Source organism: Nanorana parkeri, unplaced genomic scaffold (genome assembly GCF_000935625.1).
Source record: "Nanorana parkeri isolate BGI_ZX_2015 unplaced genomic scaffold, ASM93562v1 scaffold169, whole genome shotgun sequence".
Classification (NCBI taxonomy): domain Eukaryota; kingdom Metazoa; phylum Chordata; class Amphibia; order Anura; family Dicroglossidae; genus Nanorana; species Nanorana parkeri.
In genome coordinates, this window is record NW_017306437.1 from 1622733 (window position 1) to 1636967 (window position 14235).

Genomic DNA, 14235 nt, shown 5'->3' on the forward strand with positions numbered 1-14235 from the left:
TATTCTTGCTTCAGTGAACAGTGACAGATGTATCCTGCTAGCCCACCCCTTAGCAAGGATTAATCACCAATTCACATTCCTTCACCACCTCCTTCAAAACCCTCAATGTACTACTGTAACAGAGCATGGCTTTCGGGAGCGCATGCCACCTCATCCGTGTGATATTGCTCAGGCCTGAGTGGCCAATCGCCAGGCCCAAGTACTGTCATGTGGAGGGGGTAAGTGATCACATCCACCTGCTTAAACCAAGCCTTCAATCTTCTTTGCTACTTTATCTAACATTGCTCCTTCCCCGCTCCTTTACCATAGTTGCAGTTTCTTTTTTTATAAATTCATTTTTTTTAAAGGAAAATTATGGGGAGAGTGAAATGCACTCCTCCCCATATTTAGAGCTGCACGGTCACACGTTGGCTCTATAGATCGAGAACTGAGCGATCACTTACCACTACTTGTGCAGTTCACGATCTTCTTCCAGCAGAGAGCAGGGACTGTCATTCACTGCTCCCCACAGGGATTTCCCCCTCCCCTCTCCGTTCCTCCAGTGCTGACTGGAGGGACAGACAGGGGAGGGGAGGGGGCGAACACAACTGGTTCTCCCTCTGGAGGTAGCGGGTTGGATCCTGAAAACATTGTCGGATCCTTCTTGGCTGCTGCGCGGCTCTGCGCTGTGAGCATAGAGCGGGTGCTATATGCTGAGTTTTGGGTCCCAGGAGGACATTGGTAAATGGCCTCCTGGGACCCAAAAGAAAACTAACCCCGAAAAAAATTTGCCCAACAAAATAGCTGTAGCTTCCACCATTCTCTTCGGAAGAAACAGACGGCCCCCTGATAACGTAAGAAGACAAGATGGTGTGAGGTGTTGGATTACACCAGACAGTGCAGTTTTTTTTAATGAAACCCAATGGACTAAGAGAGGAAAGAAATAAAATGTGAGGGGGAGTGAAGTTCCTCTTTAGGCACTGCTGCACACCATATAGCATTGTGACCAGTGGTAACAAAGTAGGTGATCAAAGTGACCTCCACAGATGGCACAGTCCAAAGTCTCAGGAATATGAAGAGAGGTCACCAGTACTCAATATCTCAATATTTTATTACAGAATTGCGTCACATAGGTCTTAATACCAACATTTTGGGGCCGCGCAGGGTCCATTCCCCAAGGCGGCACAGTGGCAAATACAATAGATAGTGAACAGATATATCTATCTATATATAGATAGATATATATACACACATATATACAGACACAGCGGGTAACCACTCCCCCTTCTGACATCACTATGATGTCAAAATAACCTTTCTTGCATATTGAGTGTTGGTGACCTATTTTATTATTCCTCTTTGAGCACTGACACCGGAGCTTTTTTCAGGGTGTACACTTGCAGCACAGAGGCGGCTAAGAAGGGTGGCTTGAATAGGTGAATAAACCTTAATAGGGGGATCAATCAGAAACACTGAATAAGAAACTGGCATCGTGTCTTTCTGGTTTTGTTTACATAATGTGCTATGAGCTGCTTTTGTCTGCACACCACCAAACTCATGGTGTGAACAGGGCACATTAACAACAATTGTCCTGTAAATGTGCGGTGGTGTGCAAAAAAATTTAACTTAACAGACATGGTGTAAACAAGCCCTTAGTATAACTTGAATTTATGGTGGGACAGGGTAATGAAGCTTTGCCTGGGGCACTGCAAACTTAGTAGAAAAAAAACCTCTTTGTTGCTTAAGGTGAAATCGCACCAGATGCGTTGGTGCTGAGCTGGCTGTTTTTTCCAGTGCAGCCCTAATGCAAGAAAAGGCAATTTGCCTTGTCACAGATGGCCACAGTTCACACCACCGCATTCTGTACCTATAGTAGATCTACCCACTACCTCCTGCCTAAATTTCTACATAAAGTAGATCTACCTACTTCCTAGTTCTCTACATAAAATAGATCTATCTACTACTTAAGTCTCTACGTATAGTAGATCTACCTACTTCTTAGTTCTCTACATAAAGTAGATCTACCTCCTGCCTAAGTATAGTAGATCTACCCACTTCCTAGTTCTCTACATAAAGTAGATCTACCTACTACCTAATTCTCTATGTTTAGCCTTTAGAATGTTAGTGGTTTGCTTATGTTAAACCTAAAAAAAAGTGATACATGTCTTTAGGTAAGAACAAGTTAGGTCATCCGCCTTGTATTTGAAAGATGTGCCATCGAAGCTTTATTTAGCCTTTTAACCGCTGACCATAGACCACTTTATCTCTTTTTCTGCAGCCTCCAGTAATGCCCTCCTGGCTTCACCAGAAAAGAGGAAGTGCCAGAGACTTTTGGCTCCGCCGCTCACAGAGTTCCAGCGGCGAGGAAAAGCACGTGACCGCATGCTTGTGCCGTTCCCTCTCATCCCTCCTCCCCCTCAACCCCTCCAAATCCAGACTCTTCTATTCTTGTGGCCCTCAATCCCCCCCTCCCATGTGCACACATACCCCAGACATCCACTGCCTGGACTCATGAAATGTTTGCAAGAGGACAAGAAAATGTAGGAAAAAAAGCCTCCTATGTATGTTTCCCTTCTGAACTTTAAGCATTCTTACCTTTCCCAAGCTGGGGAAGGGAAAGCTGAAACCTGTATGACCCCTACCATGCTACAGGAGTAAGTGCATCCATTGACTTGTTGCAGAGAGAAAAAAAATTGACCTTCAGCCTTCTTCCCTCTGGTCTTTTTGGCTTTATTTGGGGGGTTGCAGAGGGGTGGAGGGATCGTCTGAAATCTCGAGGGGCTGGGGGGAGAGAACTGTAACCTTCCCGTGGAGCTGTTCCTTCCCGTGTGTTTGCGCGTCCAACGTGAAATGAGTCGTCCAAACAGAACAAAACAAACCCACATCCTGTAAATAATGGTCTTATCCATTGTCTGCAGTGGGAGAGCCAGTCCCAAAGCATGGCCGGCGCATTTTATGGAGTGTGCTTAATGTCTGTCATTCCTCAGTGAGTACGATTCTCCTCTGACGTGTGGGGTCTGCACGCAGAATCCATGAAGCCACTCAGATCTTCTGAGATGGGGGATATTACAGGGATTCTCCTTATAGATTTCCTTTGAAGTAGCTTGGGTTTTCATTCAGTGTCCCTCCAGGAAATTACGTTTTACTGAATTCTAGTTACTATTGAGATAGCCATTATTTTGTAGCCTATGAAATTTTTTTTGCAGAAGGTTTAGGGTTTATAGGATTTTCTGTGTTTGTAGGGCGGCAATGTATGATCCAAGGATTATATGGGTCCAGTGTCAAGGACTGAATCTTCCAGGATGCACCGGTTTCCCTTCAAGTGGATCTGCTTCACCGTGGAGGTGGCCATTTTGTGACTTGAGCTATCTTTCAGAAGAATGCTGAATATAATTCACTAGGATCTAGTGTGACTAATTCTACATGGGATGAGCTTTGCTTCCGTCCAGAAAATGGCTACTTTCACTGTGTTGAGTTGACTGATTCTCTTTGAATACCCTGGGAAAAAGCAGCAACCAAAATCTTCAGGGATTGAGGGGAGGCAGAAATCCAATATCGCTATTGTGCCTGATCTTCATTGCCAGGACAGACTCTTCTGCGCATCCCCAATAGAAAAGGCAAGGGGGTGTATGTGTAAAGTTGGCTATACACTGGTAGATTTTCATTCTTATTCGTGTCAGAGCATTCAGTGACTGGACAAACTGCGTCCTGAAAAATGTAATTCAATTGCCATGCCATTTTGCAAAGTTTAACGTTTGCCTTCGGGATGCATGGAAGTGATGTAATGTTTATTTATGCATGTGATGCTATAAGCCACTCCCTCGTACTACCGTATTTAGGGAATGTTCATTTTCTGAACCAACAGTCTGCCAAAGTCATTGTGATGCTACATTGTAAAGTACGTTTCTAAATACATTTTATAAGCGTTTTTCTTTAATACATTCGTTTACCATGTAGAATCTTTTAAACAGACGAATGTTCATGACCACGAAAGTTCTTTTTTTTATTCAGATAAGATACAAGGAAAATCTTCCATCCTTCTCTTCAATTTCCCTCGTCACTCCGATTGTTAAATCATTAAAAAATCGAATGAATGTTTCTGAAATGACCGTTTTCGAGTGAAGTTCTAACCCAGTATGGCCAGCTTACCACTTCTTTCCCCAATGCCAATTTTACACAAGTTTACAGGGTTCAGAGCAGTGACCCCAAGGGAGAGGAGAGGCGAATCTCCGGCCTGACTTGTTTTCATTTGTTGCTGTTTAATTTTCTGCATGCCCTTTAAACAGAAATCCTATAAATACATATATATACATAAATCTATATATAAGAGAAACAAGAGGACAGCTTGTTCGTTTTCTGAATGCCAGTGGGGTTTTTTTTTGCTGCTGTCTTCCTTTATATTTCTGTTTTCTTGTCTCTTTCTCACTATTTTTTTCTGAGCCTTGTAAGTGTCAAAACAAGAGGATAAAGACAAACAGAAAAAAAAAAAAGATCTTCCTCTTGATTTGTTTCAGAATATTGCAAATTAAAAAGAAAACCATAATATGTCTGGTCTGGTCTATGCTCACTAACCTTCTCTTCACGTGTACGTCAAACCTCTCAATAAATTAAACTGTCTAAAAAAAAAAGGAACGATTTGTGTTGCCGGTAGCAACCCACAAGCCCCTCCCGCTCAGATTTCCAAGGCAGATTAGAAATGTGGGAAACTAGCCATAACACATATAGTAACTATAACTCTACATCAAGCTTTCATCTCAATTATAGTTAGGGATGCACCGATACCAAGTACCGTACTCGGTACAGGTACAAGTACAGATACTTTTCCAGCTCCAAGACTAGACTAGAGACAAATTCAAAAGTTTGGAGGCAGCTGTCATTTGTAAGGAGCACACGGAGCTCCTGGGATTTGTACATCTCTGTTATAATGTACGATTTTGTTTTTATAAATATATATAAGTCATGCACCGATACCAGTTTTCCAAGTACAAGTACTGATACTTGTCCAAGACCTCACAGATACAAGTACTGATACTAGTCCAAGTCCTCACAGATACAAGTACTGATAAATTTTTGTTTATTGTCATGTGACAGTTTTTCTAAACCAATACAGACTAATGATTTCAGGACAGTGGTGGAGAGCCAGAGCCAGGTCCCAGCTACAACCCTGGTAGTTCTCATGAAAATGCCAAGTATTGGCACTGGTATCTGGACATCCCTAGTTGTAGTGATGGATTTAATTTAATTAGACAGCAAGAACTACAAGAAGTACAGTATTCACACCCATGAAAGATGATCGTTGATTGGCTGCTGTGGGTTACTGTGCCTTTACCTACCACAAACCATATACATACAGGAACTGAAAACCACTCTCAGAGCAAATGTGAAAAGCTTTTGAAACATCAGTGCGCCTAACCCCCTGGTGCCCAACTTGCAGCCCCAAGGTCCTATGAATCCCATTGGTGTGATCCTCAGACCTCAACAGGAACTATTGGGCTGATTGATTTGAAAATGGGATGCAATGACGGTGATCTCTATCATAAACAAGCGCTTTCAGGGCCACACAGGGTCCCTTCATCAGGCTTAGCATTGACATTGACCCTGTGTGGTCCCGAAAGCGCTTGTTTAGGGCATGGTGTGTCAATAAAATAAAACACTTGGTGAAGGACTCCGGCATGCTGGTGACATCATCTTATAATTGCTACCGCATGGGATAAAGAAACTCGGTCTGAAGTGCGACAAGGTATCAATACAGTGACCTCTATCAGTCTCTTGTAACAAGCTCCTGGTCTCTGTCTGTAACCTGCAGCATGTCTCGAATCCCCAACCACACCTGTAGCCTATTCAGTTTCTGACCATCTCCTGTAGTCTTCTGTAGCATTACATATACTGAACATTATGTACAGCCCTTTGGTGATGTCCACAGCTGAGGCCTCCTATAAGCTGGCAGCCACTGATATAGCCAATATTTCTGTCTATGTAAATGTGTACAAAATCTTTCTGCAAAATTTTCCAAGCTCTCAGCATATGGGAAGCCACACATAAAATACATGATGAGATCTGTACTGTTATAATCAATAACATGAACAAGATGAAGAGATATCATTGTGCATTTTGCGTGTAGTGTCACATGCACTTACCTACGCAAAAAATTAGGGATGCACCGATACCGTTTTTTTGGTATCGAGTGCGAATACTGATATTTTTTTTTTCCGGTACTCGCCAATACCGTTACCGGAAGTCCCATTAAGGAAGCCAGGCAGCGTGTAAAGACTCGCCACCCGGCTTCCCGTTTAGCAGGGAAGCATTCTCCACACTCCCTCGTTACCAGGTGACAAGAAACCATGAAGCCGGGTTTCTGGCCAATCAGGAAGCCGGTCGACGTGTAGTGACGTCATTACACGGCGCCCAGATTCCTGATTGGCTGGGAAGCGTGTAATGACTCGCTGCCCGGCTTTCTGGTACCGGAAGCTCAAGCATCGGAGCATTTGACCGAGCACAAGTACTCGCCCAAATACTCTGCATCGGCACCGATACCGGTAATAGTAATGGTATCGGTGCATCCCTACTAAAAATGCACAACTGAGAACAGGGCGGTCTGATATCTTCCTGAATACCTGCAAGCTATATATACCAAACCAATTCCATTTTGTGGATCAATGGCTTTCTGAACATGCATTTCTGCATAAGCCTGTGAACATGCACACCTTCTCAGATTTTTACACGTTTATCACTTCCTGCTGCATCTCTAGGCTAGGAGGTTAAAATATAAATGAAAGCAATGATACTCTACACAGCTGTCCATTGATTGGCAGGGGGGCAACTTTATTTTGGTTGGGGCAAACTCAGACATATGTAACTCACAAGAATCCACTACTGTACAATGTTCATTTTTCCCCTTATTCACCAAGCTACAGGAAGTTATCAGTAACACTGAACTGCTATGTGCAAAATAAAATGGTAAGAATAGAAAATCTGATGCTGCAGACTGTACTTCAGCATGACAAGCCATGCATTTGTGTTGCCTGTTTTGTTAAAGCTGAACACCAGGTAATAGCTGAATACACAGATGAAATTTATATAAAAGAGCTATTTTTCCTTCTGAAATCTGAGGTTTTGTTTGAAGTCTGAAGTTTGAGGTCTATTTGTAAACAATGTGCAGAGCTATTTGCCCTGAGAATTTCTGTGAACATTCTTAGAAAAAAATGTTTTCAAGTCGAATGTAACATTCAGAAAATACTGCTCTATGGCCACTAGATGGCGCAAATGAGCATAACAATTAGTATTTCCCCCGTTCCTCCCTTTTCCTAAGCTGAATGCAGCTGTATAGGGGATTGCAAGAGGCCAATATCAAGTCACATTCAGGTACCTACAGAAGCTGCATTTAAAAAATACAATTAATAATATATAAATAAATACAGAGCTTAATAATTGTGTGTCATTATATATGCCTGGAATGCAGCTTTAATAGGGCATCAAACCAGTAAATAAATATTCTGCTATAAGGAAGGAAATAACCCACCTCCTTTTCAATACCTACCTTCCTTATCCATGCTCCCTGGTGACGAGGGAACATGGAGCCGACTTCCCGGCCAATGAGGAAGCCGGGCAGTGTGTAATGAATATCTGAATAAACATCGACAGCATTTGAGCAAGTACGAGTATCTGGTATCGGTGCATCCCTACTTGATAGTATTCAAGGCTAAATAGTGATACAGGTCAGACAGTAAGACAAAATGTGTCCTGAGTACTTCTCACCAAGAGAAATAAACCTTTCAGGTGTGATAGCATTCAGAAGTGTAGGTATGACAGCTTCCAAAAGGCCTTAGTCTTTTAGGACTTGGGCCTCAGCAGCCAGGTCATTAAACCAGTGCCTGAGTAGGGTTGAATACTGGTCCTTGTGACAAGAGGTCTGGATGATCTGGGAGTGCCCACGGAGACTCTGTCAAGAGCTTGACTACGTCCGTGTACCACGATCTCCTGGGCAAGTTTGGTGCAATTAGAATCACTAGAATGCCCTCTGTCTCAGGCCTGCAAGGCAAGAGTTTTAGAGGAGGAAAGATGTAGATCATGCTGAACTAATCCTGAGGAGTCATTTAGGCATCCACAGCAGGGGCCCGGGGATCCCTGGTCCTGGCACAAACTTGTCCAGTTTGTTAGTATATCTGGACATTAGAAAGTCACTGGGATCCAGACATTGATGACTGAGGAAGTCTGTCTGCCAATTTTCCATGTCTGGGAACAGAATTAGGTCCACTTTTCTTTGAGCTGCAGAGTCTGCATTGCAAGTCTCCAGACCAGCGAGCTTGCAGAGCTCTTGCTAAGATCTGCAGGACTGTTGCTGTAGACTTGCCAAGCAAATTTGCTACAAATTCAAAAAGTGTCAACTAGAACTTGTGCTGCAAGTGTTCTGCAAGTCTACAACTTGCCAGGAATGTGTGCAGCAAGTTAACAAAATTACAATTTCACCCTGCCACAAGTTTGTGGCAAGTTATCCTTGCTATCTGGGTAACTGCCTAGGAGGCCACCATCAACTCTTGGACTGAAAGGTCCGAGCATGAAATGGGAATTCAGGGCCCATCTAAAGCTCTGCAGGGTTTATATCTTCTGATGAAAGTTGAAAGATAAGGCTTGCTCCCCCAACGCTCTCTGGGGGGAGAAGGACGTCAAGTAGTACCCCACTATGGGGATCTCCTGAGACCAAACCAGAGGCAAAATGGGGGTCAGCACCTTAGTGAAGACTCAAGGTGCAGTGGACAGCAAATAGAAGGACAACAGATTGGTAGTAGTCTGTGCCCACAGCAAAATGCAGGTAGCATTATTGAGCAGGAAAAATGGGGAGGATATGCAAATACTTGATATTCAATGACTCCAGAAAGTCTCCTTGGTAAAGGGAGGTGCTGACAGGGTGTGTAGCATATATACAGAATTTCTGGACTCACAGAAACTCATTGAGGACCTTGAGATCGAGAATAGGGCAGACCCCACCCCTCCTTTAGCTTTGGGGTAAGTGAACAGGTTGGTGTAGAAACTTTCTACCTCCATTACAGGAATCATGACCGGTGTTCCCCATCTTCTTGCAAGGAAACTTCTTGCTGGAAGCAATGCATGATGGGATATGTAGTCTTGAGAAATCAAGGTTTCATCACATCAAGCAGCAGGGAAAGAGATGCAAAGCACACTGGGAATCCAGGAAGTTGGTGAAAGTGATGGGCAGACAGAATGCAGCACTCACTACATAACAGGGATTTTATCAAGTAAGATTTGATTGCATCATCAGCAACCACTCTACTATGTATTCCTAATACAATGCTGATGTTATAACAGGAGAAGATGTGCTGGGACTTTACAACTCCTTTAATTTGCCCAAAAATTGCTTGGTCAGCATTGACATGTGTACAAGTCTAACCCTTACATGCTGACAGGATGACTCTTCTGCCCAGCAGGGAAAATAATTGTTTATCTGCCTGCCGTATACACGATGGAGCTGTACAGAAACATCTCTATTTACAGCAGCTTAGACTGTCATCCGGTAATAATAAACTTCTATCATCCTTCAGCCTGAGAAGAAGGAACACGAGTATTCTGGGAATACAACTTCCATTTTAGAAGAAGATAATCCACTGCCATCCTAAGCACGTGTCTGGAGGAAAGTGCCCAAATTCCCTCTATGCGGCATCGCTGGTATGGATGGGCTTGTTTTGCTCTGTATTTGTAAACGGACACTATAAGGGCTATTCACTTACAGCAGGTTCACACCATTTTCCAGACCAGATCTGGTCCGGAAAATGATGTGAACCTGCCCGAAGTTCGAGTGCATTCCAGACCAGACAAAACGACACATGCAGGATTTTTCTGGTCTGGTACGGACTGCGCTGGTGTAAACAAAGGCCAGAAAAAGCATAGGGATACATTAGGATGCATTTTGTGTCCAGAAACAATCTTTTCTGGTCTGGAGATGATCTGGATGTGGTGTGAATGGGTCCTAAAGTGAGCTGAATTTGAGAATTTTTCCAAATCAGTATATTGTCCTAGATTGTTCACTTCTCCTGCCTTCTCCAAACTCTTTCTGAATAGCCCTGTAAATTGACATGTTTCTTATATTGATTGTATGTTTCTATGTTCTTTCACCAGTTTCACCTCGCCCTGTTTTGTTAATAAAGCATCAAGATTTCACTCAGTCTGGTTTATTGCAGAATAGGAGGGTTTAGCTGTATGTCAAGCTATATACACAGGACACAGGGGTGTATCTACTGCAAGGCAAACTAGGCATTTGCCTCGTGCGGCACTTTCCAGGGGGGCGCCAAAAAATTCTGCACCCAAACCAGTTAGGTAAGAGAAAAAAAATAAATGATATTATAAATTATTCATAAATTACTGCCAGTTCTCCTGGACCTCGTGCTTCTTTGACTGGGGGACCAACATGTCCACCTGTGCCGCCTACTCCAACATATATCCCGGCTGCAGCTCCTTCCTCTTCCTGGTCAACATGCTGTGCTATGTATTGGTGTGTGTCACTTTCATCCGGATGCACTGGCAGTTCGTGTGCCGGACCGTCCTGGGAAACCGGCACCCAAATCTCTGACTTCAGGCAGCGGAGGACCCCATGGCTGAGATCCAGATGGCCATCGTGCTCATCGGCACCTCCGCGGTGGTGAGTCCGGGGAAGTGCAGCCTATAATCTCTATGCCAGGTTATGTCTCTAGAGCAGGGCAAGTTACAGAGCCCAGCGGCCAAGGCAGAAGATTGGTAACTGCAGAATTAGAGGGCCCAGCATATGAAGGCAGAAGATCGGTGTTGCAGCTGCAGAACTAGAGACTAGCACAGCATGGCAGGGCAGGAGAGAATGGTTATTGTAGCTGCAGAACTAGGGAGCCCATCAAGCCAGGAATGGAGAAGGTGGCTATTGCAAAGGTAGAGCTAGAGCGACCCGCTACGTTGATAGCGCAACCTGTCAGAACTGTGTGCGCTGTATCCAGCGACTGACAGGTTATGCAAAATGTCTTAAACAGGAAGATGTGGGACTAAAAGCACAAAACCAAACTACACCACTGCCCAGGGCAATGACATGTAGTATAAAATGAAGTTGCCCGCTTGTGCAGGATTATTATTAGGGGGCGAAGCTTTACCTTTCCACTGGATTAAAAGTTCCTCATTTGATGTTATTTCCATATGTCGAAATCTGAAAATAGAGAATTGTAAACAAGCGTGTGTTAACGTATCCATTAAACAGAGTCTTCAGACATCAGTTCCTCCACCTCACCCTTTATCCCACCCAACTAAAATATCATCATCTAAAAGACCCTTTTACTTACTGAAATCCATGGTCACATGACACGCCAAGTCTGAGCCTTCACTCTTCCTCATCACAGAGTGGAAGGGTCCTTGTCTGGGTGCCCAGGGATAGGTTTTAGGGCCCATTCACACCATGTTCTCCCTGTGCTTGTGTGGGTTTCCTCTGGTATTCTGGTTTCCTCCCACATTCCAAGGACATGCTGGAAGGTTAATTGGCTCCTGTCTATATTGGCCATGTATGTATACATGAGAGATAGGGACCTTAGATTGTATGTTCCTCGGGGGCAGGGACTGATGTGAATGTACAGTATGTAAAGTGCTGTGTTAGTTGTCAGCGCTATATAAATACCTGTAATTATAAATAAACTAGGGACACACCGATACGGATATTAGTATTGGTATCGGTGCCGATACCGAGTATTTGGTCAAGTACTCGCCCAAATGCACCTGATTCTTACCCCGATACCAGAACTTCCGGTCAGAGGGAGATTTCCTCTGACCGGCAGTGCTGCGAGGGAGCCGGTTCCTGGCCGATAAGGAAGCCGGGCCGCAGGCAATGACTCGCTGGGCGCATGGTAGCTATGCATTAGGCGCATGCTATAGCACAGGGTACCTAGCATGCAGGACCACACACTGGGTGCATTGCATTCCCATTTATGTAAATGGGACTCCAAGGCAACTCCTGGAGGCCATGCATTGCAGCGTGGCACAACACCCGGTACCACAAAACCACGCATTGCACTGAATAGAAGGTAGTGCATGCACGGACGCTAGCACCACACCGTCGGGAGGTGTGATTCAAATGAACGACAACACAACGCACCCAGCGCATGGTACCCCACGCTAGGTGTGCTGTGTGATAGCGGACGAAAGGATCTGCATGCATCACACTGGGTCTTGTATAAATCAGGAAAAAAAGAATTTGGCATTTTTAAAGAAGAATGAGGGAAGCTGATTGGTTACTATGAGCAACTTCTCCAGATTCCCCTCATCCAATTCTTTGTACAGAAACATGTTGTAATGCAGGACGTACGTCGCAAAGCGCTACGTAAAATTGCGCAGAGATTCGTTTTCAGCACACTGAGTAGGACATTTGCCTTGTCTACGTGTTGGCAACCTCGGCTCTCCAGCTGTGGTGAAACTACAAGTCCCATGAGGCATTGCAAGACGCTGACATCCACAGACATGATCCCTAGAGACAGGAGCATGGTGATATTTGTAGTTTCAGCACAGCTGGACGGCCCAGGCTGCCTATCCCTGGTCTGTGGTGTGAAATTACACCATATAGCCCTAGAAGTCGTGTCATTGGTATTTTACCAGTGCGAAAATGAATCTTGGTATCTTTTAAATCTGGCACAGAGAGTGACTGCACCATGCCCACGTATATACCTTGCAAGTCTAAATCTGTCCGATAAAAAACACCCTTTCAACTGTTAGGCGATAATTTGGGCGGCCTGCAAAGCCTTTCATCTTTACCACAGACGTCACACCGATCCATCCCCCAACAGTTGGTGCATTGATTGACACATTGCAGAGTAGACACCGCTATCACAGGGGAGCGCCAGCTTGGAGGCAGTTCATTCATCTGCCCTGCAGGTGTCGCTGTGGACTATCCATCCCACCTGCAGATGCCGCTGTCGACGGTTCATCCCACCTGCAGGTGTCGCTGCCAACGATTCATACTTCCTGCAGATGGCGCTGTCAACGGTTCATCCTACCTGCAGGAGTCGCTGTTCACCATGTAATACAAGGTCATGTCCAGGACTCGTTGGTACGGTGGAAGATGGCGGCTTCTATGTGCAGTGCAGTGTGCCGGCTGCAGGTAAAGGAGACATTTCGGTCACATTGTATGCTGGGTTTTTTTTTTAAATTGCACATTATTATAGTTACAATAGGCTTTTATATTGTTATGTACTAATGTGTAGGTGGGATAGCCAAGTCATATCTTTGAGGGACCTCCAAGCCATGAAGAGAACCAGTCATTGCAGGAGTTACTGGGCAACTCTGGCTCTCCAATTGTGGTGAGACTACAAATCCCAGAATGCCTCTGTCTCTGGGAGTCATGCCTATAATTGTCAGTCCTGCAATGCCTCATGGGACTTGTAGTTCCACAAGCAGCTGGAGGGCTGCAGTTGCCCCCTCCGGTTTTAAAGGATAACTAAATCAAAGAACAAAATGCAATTTAGTGTCATTGCAGCTTAGTTGCCTTAAGATGTGGTGGTCGCGTTCATTTTCTTTCTTTCAAACATAGAGAATATTTGTAGATTCTGATTCCCGCCAGAAATTCTGTGTCCTAATCACGTCATGTAAAATGAACAGAAGGGGGAGAGGGGAGGGAAAAAAATTGTCTTTGTTTTGTGGACTAATAATTTACTCAGCCCCATGTAAAGGAGGTAAACAAAGGCATATTAGTAGTCCAGCCTGGGTGAACACCATGGCTACCTCCATCCAGTGTAGGGGTGAGTGTAGACACCCAGGGACAGGAAGTGGGTTATTTGCAGGTTTTCTTGGGGAAAAGCCTGAAAAAAAATGTTATCTTGGGTTTAGATGCACTTTAAAGCTGATCTCTGGGATATTAACCCCCACCACCTCCTCCTTCCTCTAACTGATCGCTGGATTAGATAAATCTAAATTAATGTTTTACTCACCTAAAGCTGAAGTCACACACGCTCCAGTCCCGAGCCTTCTCTCCTCTTCTGTTTGCAGCTGCCCACATCACGTCCTGTTCTGGTGACAACCCCGAATTTGGGATTTCACTTTCAGTGATAGCGGTAAAAATGGAAGGTGACTCTCTCTAACGGGGACGCAGACAGCAATAAAAACCTGGCCGTGGGGCTGCAGCTAACGATTATTTTTTTGATTAATAGATTATTATTTTTTTATGCAACTAATCGATCTCTCTCTCTTTTCCTTCCCCCAACCAACTAATCAGTCTCTCTTCCCCCCCCCCCAACCAACTAATCA

The 14235-nt window shown here is 44.4% G+C and overlaps 2 protein-coding genes across 13 annotated transcripts in view; both read left to right on the forward strand.

Annotated features, from left to right (window-relative positions):
• The window catches only part of CAMK2B (calcium/calmodulin dependent protein kinase II beta), a 156792-nt gene extending 153949 nt beyond the window's left edge, over window positions 1–2843 (forward strand). For all 12 annotated transcript variants that reach the window (XM_018554694.1, XM_018554696.1, XM_018554699.1 and 9 more), the window contains one exon: window positions 2258–2843. The gene's annotated coding sequence lies outside the window, so the exon portion shown is untranslated. The remainder of the gene's footprint in view (window positions 1–2257) is intronic.
• Window positions 2844–13063: 10220 nt separating this feature from the next.
• MRPS24 (mitochondrial ribosomal protein S24) overlaps window positions 13064–14235 on the forward strand; it is a 7982-nt gene continuing 6810 nt past the window's right edge. The window contains exon 1 of the mRNA XM_018554691.1: window positions 13064–13093. Coding sequence (XP_018410193.1) covers window positions 13067–13093 — 27 coding nt within the window. The 5' untranslated portion in view covers window positions 13064–13066. The remainder of the gene's footprint in view (window positions 13094–14235) is intronic.